The sequence below is a fragment of the Phyllostomus hastatus genome, unplaced genomic scaffold (assembly GCF_019186645.2).
Source record: "Phyllostomus hastatus isolate PE091 unplaced genomic scaffold, TTU_PhHast_1.1 phas_contig_210, whole genome shotgun sequence".
NCBI lineage: Eukaryota > Metazoa > Chordata > Mammalia > Chiroptera > Phyllostomidae > Phyllostomus > Phyllostomus hastatus.
In genome coordinates, this window is record NW_025333737.1 from 28,043,364 (window position 1) to 28,056,265 (window position 12,902).

A 12,902-nucleotide genomic window follows, 5' to 3' on the forward strand; every position below is an offset into this window, starting at 1 on the left:
ATACAGTTTGTCAATGAAGAAATGACTCCGCCTCGGTCACAGATCGCAGGCGGCACAGGCGGGGCGAGAACCAGTTTCTCGCAAGGCTAGCGGCTCTCTTCCAGGAGCAGACCTGGACTCCCAGAGCGGCTCCACCTTCCCGGGATGGGTGGCTTGGGCCTGAGTGCCCGGGAAGTGAAAAACCAGGGTCGAGGCGGGTGACCAACAGCCAGGCGAGCAGCAGCTCACGGCCAATAGCGAACCAGGCCGGCGTGACGTCACGCTCCTTGGAGGCCGGCTGCAGTACACCCTGGGGACAGGGGCGTGGCCACAGCCTCCCGGAAATGATGCCATCCGGGGGGCGGTCCTCCGCGGCGGCGGCGCGCGGCCTGCGCTCGCGCTGGGCTCCGCGCGCCCCCCGCCCCCTCTGTGAGGCAGAGGCCGCCGCGGCCGTTAGCGCTGTCGCTCCGGGGCCCGCGGCGGGCGGGGCTCCGGCGGGGCCCGGCTTAGTCCCCACCCCAGCCCGGCTCCCTGCCTCCCGCCCTCCTTCCCTCTCCCCGATGCAGGGGGCCGAGCTCCGGGATGGTGAGGCGGCGGCAGCGGCCGCTTCGTACCGCGTCTTGAGCCGCCTGCTCGGCTATGGAGAGGCGGCCCCCGAGCCAGGCCCGCCGCCACCGCCCCCGGGCCATGGCCCCCCGCCGCCACCCTTCCTTGCACGGCCCGGTACGCGGGGCTCCCGGCCGCCTCAGCTGATGGTGTTCCGCAACGTGGGTCGGCCGCCGGAGGAGGAGGACGCGGAGGCGGCCCCGGAGCCGGGACCCTCGGAACTGCTATGTCCCCGGCACCGCTGTGCCCTGGACCCCAAGGCCCTGCCCCCGGGGTTGGCGCTCGAGCGGACCTGGGGCCCGGCTGCTGGACTAGAGGCGCAGTTGGCAGCTCTGGGGCTCGGGCAGCCGGCGGGGCCGGGAGTCAAGACGGTTAATGGGGGTTGCTGCCCGTGCCCCCCGCAGGCGCCCCCTCCGCAGCCCCAGCCGCCTGCTGCCGCCCCGCAGGCCGGGGAGGACCCCACGGAAACGAGCGACGCGCTGCTGGTCTTGGAGGGCTTGGAGTCGGAGGCCGAGAGCCTGGAGACTAACAGCTGCTCGGAAGAGGAGCTCAGCAGCCCGGGCCGCGGAGGAGGAGGCGGCCGGCTTCTGTTGCAGCCCCCAGGCCCTGAATTACCCCCGGTGCCCTTCCCGCTGCAGGACTTGGTCCCTCCAGGGCGCTTGAGTAGAGGGGAGCAGCAGCAGCAGCCGCCGCCCCCGCCCCCTCCTCCCCCTGGGCCCCTCCGGCCACTCGCGGGCCCTTCTCTGAAGGGCTCTCTCAAAATCCGCCTCAGTCGCCTCTTTCGCACGAAGAGCTCCAGCGGTGGTTCCGGTGGCGGGTATGGGGCCGGCAAAAGGCCTTCTGGAGAGCTGGCTGCTTCAGCTGCGAGCCTGACCGCCGTGGGAGGCTCTGCCGGCCGGGAGCAGGACGCAGGGAGGTGAGACCCGCGGGGGTGCTGACTGACAAACTTCCCTTTTTTGTTTCATTTCCCTTTTATTCTAACAAGATCCCGACAATTCTGATGACATGGCCTTCATAAGGAGGCAAAGAATTGGGGCTAAAAGTGGTGACATCGTTCATTAGGCCAGAGCTAATTATGGGAAACGGCTTTCGCTCTGAGTTCATTCCCCTTGACACTTCCCGGCTGGTTAGCATCTCTAGCGCCGAGATGATTTGAAACCGTGCCCCCACCCCTACCCTGGCCCAGCTTTTCAAGTTTTCCCAAGGTGTCTGTATACTGTTACCTCCCGTTTGGCCTTTGGGACCTTTGGGAGGGAATGTTGGTGTTGCATTTTGACCACCTTGCTTATTAGTCTTTCCGTGTGCCAGCACCCCACCCCCTTCACACTCATGCGTACAAATGATGTGAAGAGTTGTAGGCCCACGGTCAGTTGGGCAGCTCTATTGCAAGTTTTCATGTTTCCCTGGTTGGTCTCCTAGATGTACTTGGAATCTCAAGCCTGTGGGCCACTGTCAGTGAGAATAGAAAATAGCTTTGCTATCAAGCCCATGTGAGAACTAAGTATGAGGTATAGGCATTGGTGCGTGAGTTCTAGGTCAACTGATGAAACTTCTCAACTTAGACTTTGAGTTTTTTTTCTGAACTTCTGAAGGGTGGAACTGCTGTCTGACATCCAGTGTGAGATCTGTGTATTGGTTTAGAAAGCTGTCCACTTTGGTATCCATGAAATGAGACTTACCTTGTGGTAACTGCCATCGTGGTTTGTGCTGCTGAAGGGGTGAGGCGAATAATTGAGAACTTTGTGCACCAGAATCATTGGGGGAGCTTTGGGCAAAGGTCAGTACCTCTTAGGGCCCAAGAATTTGAATTTTTAAAAAGATTTTCTTTATTTATTTTTAGAGAGGGAAGGGAGAGAGAGAGAGAGAGGGAGAGGGAGAGGGAGAGGGAGAGGGAGAGGGAGAGAGATATCAATGTGCAGTTGTTGGGGGTCATGGCCTGCAACCCAGGCATGTACCCTGACTGGGAATTGAACCTGCGATGCCTGGTTTGCAGCCTGCGCTCAATCCACTGAGCTACGCCCGCCAGGGCTAAGAATTTGAATTTTTAAAAAGCTCCCCGGTTGGCCCTGAGGTATCGCCTGGACTGGGAACCACTCATCTATATGTGGGAACTTGGGTACTTCAAAAGGAGAGTGTGGGTCAGTTTGACATTGCTGCCCTTTCCGAACAGCTGTGCCAGGGTCTCATCTTGGGGATCAGACCAAACCCGAGCTCCCCAGGGAGTTGGTACACGTTACCCCCTTCCGGTAGATCTACGTTTCTGCATTTGCCTCCCAGAGAACTCATGCGCAGGTCTGGAAAAGTGTGTGGCTGCTGAAACAGCTTTTTTGTTGTAGGCTCTGCATTTGATGCTCCACTTAACCGGTGTAGATGAAATTTTCCTCATAACGGGGGGAGGGCAGGACTGAAGCTGTGGGTAATGACATAGGATAGATTGCTGATTTTCTTGTGGTTTGTCTTGCCTTTGTTCCATATTGACCAGGACCTGGTCTAAGATTTCAGACACGCCAGATAGGAGGTGTGGCGTGAAATTAGCTGCTCCGTCTAATAGATTAGGAAGTGGAAAAGGCATATAACATTATACGGTTTTTTGCCTTTGGAAGCAGAATTTAATGGTCATTGGCTGCTCTGTCACCAACCTTCACACTAAGCACAATACAGATTTCTGCTGCAGAGCAAATTGGGCTGTAGCTCTGAAAAGCTTAGTTCAGGGCACTGGAGAATTACATTTTTTGGTCCAAGGGCTTTCTCTGATGGATTGGGGAAGAGCGAGGTGCTTGTGTACGAACGTGCAGTTGACTGCGGTTAGGAGGCAGCATGTGGGACAGGCTGTGAACATCTAATTCCATTTAGAACCCCAGCATCAGCTGTGGGATGCCGGCCAGTTCTGTCATCTTCACGCTCCTCCCTTTTTATTCATCAGGAAAATGGGAACGATTCCTGTCTTTTACCCGTCCTTGTAGGAATAGAGTGAAGCCAAGGGAAACGGAGGTGGACTATCTTGTGCTTTTGGAGAAGTAATAAGATTGAACTGGTGATTTTATTTTTATACTTAGGATTTGGTGCTGTTAGATTTGCTTGTTAGCTTTTACACAGCTTACTATGTGCCAGTCTTGCTGGCAGCCTTGCAGCCGTGAGAAACTTGGTTAAGTCTGGCCGTGGCGGTTGTGATTTCTGTGGCTCTGCACCTCCTAAGTCAGTCCGCCCTGTTGGAAACAAGGATGGCTTTGGAATTTTAGCTTGTTCTCGTGTTTTAACTGGTAGAACCTGGAAGCTGTGAGCAACCTTAGTCTCTTGCCAGAAGGTGTGTATGCCTTCCTCTTTATCGTTGGTTGGAGTCTCTGTACGCCTTGCTGTATAATTTGGGGCTTGTGCAGGAACCTCCGGGCATGGCTCTCTGTGCTCTTCCTAACATTTTGCCTGCGGCTATTGCTAGAAAGTACTTCCTGCAATCATTTCGTAAGACTTAACAGTTTGCATATTTTAACATTAAACAAAACTTTAGTTCCTTTCAGATGCTTTAGAGTGTGCTAAATGGACCTACCTGGATATTCTGAGTCTTAATTCTAGAATGAGTTGGCTTAGAGAACTCTTTTGAAGCAAGGAAGAGATGGGCTCACCAGCTAATCAGGTTTCTGCTGTGAAGAACTGGGCTAGGCCTCTAACACATATGTTGGAATTCACAGAGCTGGGCTTGATGCCTGTGGGCTTCAGTGTAATACAGAATTGCTATTTCAGGAAAACCAGTAAAGTTCCCCTTTCTGTTTCACATATGTTGAGCTGATTGTCTTCCTTTATATTTGGTGAGAAATTGCATTTGATCTGATTTTTTTTGAATCATCACATGATACATACACACTTGGTTGGAAATGGGCACCTTGTTCGTTTTTTAAGTTTTTATTTTTCCTGAGTTAATGGTTGAGCTGTTACCTTGGATCTTCATAGTTGTGATGTGGAAAAATAGAGAATAGTTCTGTGGTGGTTTCCTATCTATTTTGGGGGGGCGGCAAAAAAGATACAGTTCTGGAAAGAGGCAGCTAGCTGCCTTGGCATCAGTTTGAGGCCCTGCTGCCATGGACAGACTTGGCAGAAATGAGAGACCCTCTTCTCTGTTTCCGTGGGTCTTCAGGTCCGAATGGGGTATTTCTAAGAAATAACATGACACACCAAGAGCAAAGTGATTTGCGGTGCGGGAAGGAAGTCCTGACCCTGCATTTGGGTGTTGGGTCTGTGCTCCACTGATCTTTGCGGCTGCTTTCCACGCAGTGGTTGAGGTTGGCGGCTCTCATTTGGAGTGAGCAGCCTGGTTCCAGAAATCTCTATCCATTTGAGCCTTGTGTCTTTGCTCCTGAATGTTTTCCCTGCTAACATCATTCCTGACAATTTAGTCCTTGGACTACACCACCTGGCTTTTCCCTGGAAGTTCCCTTCATAGGTTCTTTAGTTGGCTTATGATGGAGTTTTGGATTTGACCTTGCTGCACAGATGTCTGTGTGTTGGAACTGAAATGAACACATGGTTTTTGTGCCTGTAGCACACGAGCAGACACTGGCTGATGACGTGTTGAAAATGGCACAGGCTGGCCGACTTGGCACTGTGTGCTCAGCAGGGGCAGAGGTAAAGTGTGGCTGTAAAGTCTGATAATTGGACATTCTCGTTTGGGAGTCACTTTTGAAAAGAGCATGTGTAAGTCTTCGGACATTAATAGAAGAGATTAATGGACAAGAAGGGAGGGCCTTACTCTTTCATTGTTTATATTTTAGGTTTCGAGGAATTTGCAAAGTGGCTAATGATTTTATGAGTGTGTCATCAGCCTATCTAGTTGAATGCTTTTAAGTTTTATCCCACAGATCTGTTGCCATACAATTAGCAATTTGCAGAGTGGAAATGGACAGAGGCATTCTGTCTCTTTGTTACAGGAAGCACAAGCAATGCACAGCTGACATAAAGGACTGCTTAGCCTCCATGAAGACCTTTGCCTGAGGTCTTCTGCCACCCCTGTCCTGTTCTGCCACCTGAGGCACAGACTACCAAATCCTGCTCCACCCTACCTCCAAGTCTTTCTGCTTCTTAGCTTTTACACAGCTTCCTAGGATACACATAGCTTAACTTTGCACCCTAATGCTCATCAGGGTGACCTGAGGAGGAATAAAATAAATGGGAGTGTGGTATAGAAAGGTTAGTTAAAAATGTTATCCATATGTTTCGTGATGCTCTCCGAAAAACAGCACTTCCAGCCGAGATTGGGCTTCTATCATTTTCAATGTTTCATATATACAAAAGGATGTGTATATAGTGTGTGCAACATAATAATAATCAAATGCGTACCCAGGTATACATCTCTGAGCTTAGCAGATATGAGTAACGCTATGAGTTACCTTTGAAGACCCCTGTGTGTTGCTTCCTGATTACATCTCCACAGCTACCATAACCGCCATCCTCAGTGTTATGTTAATCATTCCCTTGCTTTGTTTTTTTACAGTCGGCTAGATTGGTCTTTTCGAGTGACTGCCATTAGAATGCTCTCAGGATCCTTGAGACAGAAACTGCTTTGGATTTTCAGTTAGCATCTCCCCGAAGAGAGAAGGAAGCACTCATTTATTATTAGCCTTTCAGCCTCTTAGACCTTCTCCCTCTCCAAGCTTCCTGCTCTGAGGCTCCCTTATTTGCCAGGAAAAAAAATCCCAGGGCTCTTAAATGGCTCTGCCTGGATTTAGATTCATATGTATTTCTTTTTCCAGATCCTAGAAACTATGATTTTCTTCTTCAGAATGCTGGGGGCGGGGGAGAAGATGAAGTGGAGTGAGAAGGCCCCTGCAAGCTGTGTGCGTTTGGGTACTGCCGTTCTTCAGTGCTTGGCACCGGAGAGATTCGTCCCCAGCATGGGCAGATGGCAGAGTAATGCAGCTTCCTTTGAAAAGAGGCAAACGGCCAAGTGGCTGAGGTGTGAACCCTCTGAAAGGCCAGTGCTTTAGGTTTCTACTTTCTGAGTTTAATGTTGTACCCACAGTTATCAAATAAAAATCGGTTTGGAAGTTCTTCAGTCTTAAAGTTCATGTCCAGGGGAATTAACTTTCCATTTCAGCCCTCTGGAGTGTTGGAACGAAGCTGCAGACTGTCACGAGCAACTTTCACAACAGAGGGACCGTGTGTGCTTGTGTCTTGTTGGGATGCAGTGCCTCTCCCGGGGCTGCCGTCATTAGACTTCTTAAGCCTCGGCGTGCGGGGGGTCGCAGGGGGAGTGCGAGACGGGCCAGGAGAGCAAATCCAACACCCTGGCTATTTCTAAGATCTTTACATAATGGTTTTCAAATTTTGTTTGAAGTGTGTTCTGAGAACCTCAGATACATGTGTTAAAACATAAATGCATAAAGATCTTCTAAAATCAAATAAATCTAAATAGGATTTTCTTTGCTTCCTCCTCCCCCTCCTCTGGCGCAGGTGAAGTTTCGCTTAGTCCTTTGGCTGAGAGTAATTTGAGAAAGGGAGCCAGCTATAAGGTCTGGAGTCAGGCACTGATGTCGGTGGTGGGAGGTTTTTTTTTAAAGTCTGGTTTATTGAGGAATGATTTATATACCACCTGAAACTCCCCTGTTTAAGGTGTCTAGGTCTATAAATGTTGATAAAGATATATATTCATCATGACCTCTACCACAGTCAAGATTCAGCACATCCCTGCCTCCTCCACAAGTCTTGCCTTCCCTTATAGTCAATTCAGCCATCTTGAGATGGAATTTTTGAGCTTAGCACATTTTTAGCCTGAAAGTCTTCTTCACAGTCTTTAGGTTTCTTTCATTTCTCTCTGAAAAGATGTTTGAAATTGGTACAAAGTAAAGTTACCTTTTGTGTATCTTTTCACGGGAGACCTGGGTTTTCAGCTGGTTCGCTGGAGCAGCATCAGGCAGAAGTCGTGGGGGGAGCCGTGTGACTGGCAGTTCGGAAAGGGGAAGAGGCCACCTCGTTCCGGTGCCAGGCGGGGCCCCTGACCTGAGCGGGCACCTTGGTAGCTGGTGGTTGTAACCCACGGCTTGGGGACATTTGTGCAGAAATCAGAGGTCTTAGTGGTTGAAGATGACATGTGCATCCTGTAGTGCTGGTCTCGAGTCCAAACATGCCCCTTGGCTCCCTTTGGGGCCTCCTGTCCCAAGGGGCAGGCCCGGAGGGAAAGCGGTTGCTCTGACATGTGAAAACCCACTGTGCAGCTGACTTCCTTCCTCTAGAAATGGACTCGCTGCTTGCCACTCGAGGTGCTTGACTCTTTTAGCGTGCTGGGTGTGGAGCCATCCAAAGGGATTTCTCATTGCTTTGCAGCCTGCTGAATTCTGTAATCAGACTTGTTTAAGGAATGGCCTTAATTATTTTACTCTCCCCCTTGAAATTTTAGATTTTATTACAAAAATGTTGCTGACAATGACTACGGTTTGCTTGGTTTCTCAGTGCATCTGGAATTGAATATTGTAGTGATTTCAATGTGTGCTTTGTCACCCCCTAGGAAACCCAGGTTGACGAGAACTCAAAGTGCCTTTTCTCCGGTCTCCTTCAGCCCCCTGTTCACAGGTAAGGGTGATGGCTTTTTTCTAGTGTGTAAAAGCAGCGCTGTCCTGAGACCTGTCAGGAAACGCTGACAGATGCACCTCAGAGGGAGCTTCAGGCCTGTCCGCAGTTATTTTCTTCGTTCCGTGCCTGCTGGGTTTGGAGGGAGGCTATTTTTACGGCGTGGAATGTGTTCTTGACTTCGGATGCTTTATAGTTTTGAGTAGTGACGGCTTGCCGGTAATTAGGTGGCCCTGGCAGTTATGCAGTGCTCAGTTCAGGGTCATCACATATAAATTAAGAGGAGGAATTACAAATTTATAGGTTCGCAGTGCATGGAGGACATTCAGTGCCTGTCCCTGCTTCCACGGGAGTTCATGCATTGTCTAATAAACCTGACCCGTGGTTATCCGGTCTATTTTTAAAGACTTTGGGCAAAGGGGATTACATGAACTCTTGTCTTACCCATTTTAGGGGCTGGCAGTTCTTGCAGCTGTTTGAGTTCTTCATTATATCTAATTTAAGTCTCTCTCGCAGCAAGGAGGAACACAAGTTACTAAAGTAGGAAAGTGGTTGAATGTCGTTTGGGCAACTGCCTCCTCTTTAATGAGGAACTCTTTCAGAAACGGAGACCTTTTGTTACGTCAGTCGGACGTGAAGCTCCCTTGCGAATGAGCTGTAGGAAAGAGGGTCATCAGCGCACCGCCGGAGTCTCACAGCTGAGTGCTCACTGGTTGTGGCCGAGAAGCCTCTGAAAAAAAATCTCAGTTTCAAACTCTTTTGGTATTGTGTCCCTCAAAAAGATGGTTGCAAGAATTATGATTAGGGAATAGACGTTTTCAGAAGCTGTGAAGTCGGCTGGTGGGACCCCCATTACTGCAGAGGTGGCGCTGAGCCATCAGAACAAGTGAGGCAGGGCTTGTGATGGGCACGGGTGGGGACGGAGGTCTCTGTTCTTGGCTCAAGCCCAGAATTAAGGAATCTGATCCTCTGGCAATATGTCTTTCTCGTGAATAATTGTTTCCTTTCTAAAGTAAGGAACGCCCACATTTGTAGTGTTGGGCTTGGTGTTACTGTTTCAGGCGGCCTTAGCCCTTTTGAATTGCAGGTTTTTGGGGAGGTGCCGCACCTGCAGGCCAGGCCTCGCTGGCCCTTCAGGAGCCACGCTTGTCTGGGCTCATGGCGTCGGTCTGCAGCGCTGGGCTCTCAGTTACAGAACTGTGTGATGAGTGCAGCTTCCTAGAACTTCCACTGATGACTTTGGGAAGAGCTTTTCTGCTTATCTTAATGAGTGTTCAAGAACTTTTTAAAAAAATGTTTATTAGATTCTGAAAGCCCAGCTCCAGACCTTTTAGAGACATTGGTTTCTATTTATAATAATAAAATCTAGCTGAGGGGCTAATTCAAATTAGCCTCCTGAATAAAAGGTGTTGGAAATAACACCCTCCAATTAGAGAAATCCTGAGTTTTCACCTGTGGATCAGACCTTCCAAAACAAATCTATTTTAGGCTGTCGATTGTAACTAATAAACTACCCTTCATCCTCAGGTGACTCTGTGGAGAGGGGGTGGTTGGGGCTGGGAGACAAGAAGAAACATTCGTGGCAGAGGACAGAACTGTATGACAGTCTGGGAACCAAAGAGAAACCACGTGCCATTCCCCTCCGCTCCCCCATCAGGTTCCTACCAAGAAGCTTCCTCTAAGCTTTCCTGGCTAGGCCGACTGTGGAAGTCGTTAATTGTTAGGGTTGTGAATGCACTTTTCAACCTCTGGAGCCTTAGCTGTTAGGAACTGGTTGATATCTGAAATTGGTTCTCTTGTGACTGAACATTTAGGACGAAGTTGGGGCTAACACTGGGACCTTCATTTGCATTCAGTGTACCCTACAGTTCTTACATTTTTCTGGCACTCTGTCTTCCCCATGTCCATTTGGCTTGTTACAAGCTGCTTGCCTTGTCCCTGAAGGCAGACACTGGTGTACACGTCTGAAAAATAAATGGTGTGGTTCCCATTTGAATGAATAAGACCTCTCGGTTAAGGTTATATTGTCAGTGGCAAAACCACAATTAGTACAATTAGTTGACCTTTCCACTGTCAAGCTGTGTTTTTGTCCTAAAGAATCCTTGATCGTTAACTGGGCAAGGAAATGGTAAAGTTGAAAATTGACTTCCTAGATTTTAGAGGGGATTCCAGCCCTGGGAGCATTAGGTCTTGAGTGTTTTGAGACCCATGGACCTCTGACTTGCTTGCTTGCCCTTTGCTTCTCTGCGGTCTGGCCTCGGCTCTGGGCAAGGTGCTCTCTAACATGCCTGCTCCGTGAATCCCTCAGGTGAAACAGTGTCGCTTGTGGACGTGGACATCTCTCAGCGGGGCCTGACCTCTCCGCACCCTCCAACTCCCCCTCCTCCTCCAAGAAGAAGCCTCAGCCTCCTAGGTACAGTCTCCTCCCCTCGGCCCTCTTGCCCTCGTGTGGGGGGAACTCTGCGACCTGTTGTTCTTTGCTAGGAGCCAGACGCGCTCCTGGGTTTCTAATGATGAACCTATTATTTCCTTCCCTTTCTCAGCACCCTGTCATCCCCCTAAGCAGTTGAATAGGTCTCTCACCTGCATGCTATTTATTACAGCCTTTACTATCCATGTGTTCATTAGATCTGGATTTATCTTGCCCTTAATCTACAGCTAGTGGGCTGCTTTAGGAATATCCTTACTTTCCTGCTTTCAAGCAGAGGAAAGCAGGTTAAGATGATTGTTGCCCTTTGTGCAAAAAGACAGGGTGAAGGTTGGGCCATCTTGCCCCAGAGGGCAGCCTGGTGATCCTTCTCCCTCTCCTCTGCTCCACCTTGCTCATTCTGTGCTCATATTTCTGAACCTTTTGCTTTTGTTCTCTCTTCTAGATGATATCAGTGGGACGCTGCCTACATCTGTCCTTGTGGCTCCGATGGGGTCTTCCCTGCAGTCTTTCCCCCTACCTCCGCCTCCTCCACCCCATGCCCCAGGTTAGCTTAGCTGAGAGGCAAGACTTGCAAGAGTCGGGAGCACAAAGTAATAAACTTTTGAAGGATGGGAGAAATCTATTTATGGAAATAACAGAACTTAGGGAAAGCTTAAATTTTATCCCCTTGGCTAGACCAGAACTCCTTGGAAATGAGGCCAAGAACTGATTTTTCTAACCCGTTTTATTTATGGAGTTGAATCTGATTTTTGTTAGAAATAAAAGACTATTTAATTTTTTTGTCTTTTTGCTGCTGAGACTTTTTTAATCCTTGAGTAGACGTCACTGAGGAAACTGCCTTAATTTCAGGATAGCGAGCAGGTTTAATATGTTGCTGGTTTTCAAAGTTCTGTGTTTTTTCTAAACTTTTACTACTGACTGCAGCCTTGTAAATAAGTACCAAGCGTTTAGTAGCCCACACCCGCTTTGCCGGCCTCCAGTACCCAAGGAATAAACTGAGTGGAATCGGCATTCTTTTCTACTTGCTTGGCAAAATCGTTACACTTCCTGGGCAAGTAAGCGAGTCACTATTTCCAAGGCTGCTTTACCGGCACTTCACCTCGAGGTGGGAGAAGTTGGAATCGCTCTAGGCTGGTGAAGGCCCTGAAGTAGTCACCTTAGTCAGGTTAGTGAGCAGCTCCCCACCCCTTCCCGGGGTTCAGTGCCCCCACCCATCCTTCACAGCTTACACGAGCCCACACAGCTTTTTGTTCCAGCCCATCCAGCTTTTCCCCACTGCTTTGGCTTCACCCTTTCCAGCTTAGCTTCTAACACCTTGCCCCTCTTCAGTTAGCATCTTCGTTTTGGGGGGAGGGTGTACTTCTGGTTGGGAGCACTGAGGGCAAACGAGTGACCACCACTCTCCTGCTCTGCAGATGCATTTCCCCGGATCGCCCCCATCCGAGCAGCTGAGTCCCTGCACAGCCAGCCCCCCCAACACCTCCAGTGTCCCCTCTACCGGCCTGACGCGAGCAGCTTTGCAGCCAGCCTTCGAGAGTTAGAGAAGGTAGGTGGCGCCTGAGCACAGGAACTCGCCTTCTCCCCCCTCCCCCCTCCCCTGTTCTATGCCTGGCTCCCCTTCTATTGCTTTTAGAGGAAGAATAGTTTCCTGGTCTCTATATTTATAGTGACAAAACAATATGCTACTCTTATCGGTTCCATAGATTACATTATCAAATTAAGTCTTGGGTGGGAGGGGGTGGAACTGAATGTGATAAGGAAGGGCTGTAGGGAAGTGTTTGCATAGTCGAAGCCGATTGTGGCAGATGAACTGACAGAGGCCCCTCTTCTCTTCTTTGTAGAAGGGCCTTGGTAATGGAATTGTAGACTTAGTCTTCTGTAACTTTGGAGGGCTAAAAGTATAATGAACCTGACGTTTATTGCCGGTGGTTAAGACACTCTGATAGCTTTTCCCCACTGAAATGCTTTGGAAGTGAAGGGTTCTCCTGCAGTAAGATGGACTGTGTTGAACCTTCTGACTTTCCTCTGTTCTGTTAACCACTTGACCCCTTTTTATCTTTGATAGTGTGGTTGGTATTGGGGACCAATGAATTGGGAAGATGCAGAGATGAAGCTGAAAGGGAAGCCAGACGGTTCTTTCCTGGTACGAGACAGCTCTGATCCTCGTTACATCCTGAGCCTCAGTTTTCGATCCCAGGGAATCACCCACCATACTAGAATGGAGCACTACAGAGGTAAGAGGTGCTGGTGTTGGAAGGAGGCCTTTCTCTGCCTTTGCTATTTGACTTTTTCATGGGAAGAATTCATAGAAATGGAAGTGTGAGTAGGGGAA

General features: G+C 49.6%; 1 protein-coding gene across 5 annotated transcripts in view; it reads left to right on the forward strand.

The window, feature by feature from the left end:
* The first annotated feature begins 353 nt into the window (after positions 1-353).
* The window catches only part of SOCS7 (suppressor of cytokine signaling 7), a 31,274-nt gene continuing 18,725 nt past the window's right edge, over positions 354-12,902 (forward strand). For 4 of the 5 annotated variants that reach the window (XM_045837383.1, XM_045837384.1, XM_045837385.1 and 1 more), the window contains exons 1-6: positions 354-1,501; positions 8,078-8,142; positions 10,448-10,552; positions 11,013-11,114; positions 11,986-12,116; positions 12,636-12,804. In XM_045837383.1, the coding sequence (XP_045693339.1) occupies positions 540-1,501; positions 8,078-8,142; positions 10,448-10,552; positions 11,013-11,114; positions 11,986-12,116; positions 12,636-12,804 (1,534 nt within the window). In that variant the 5' untranslated portion in view covers positions 354-539. The remainder of the gene's footprint in view (positions 1,502-8,077; positions 8,143-10,447; positions 10,553-11,012; positions 11,115-11,985; positions 12,117-12,635; positions 12,805-12,902) is intronic. The other variant, XM_045837387.1, reaches the window with a different exon arrangement.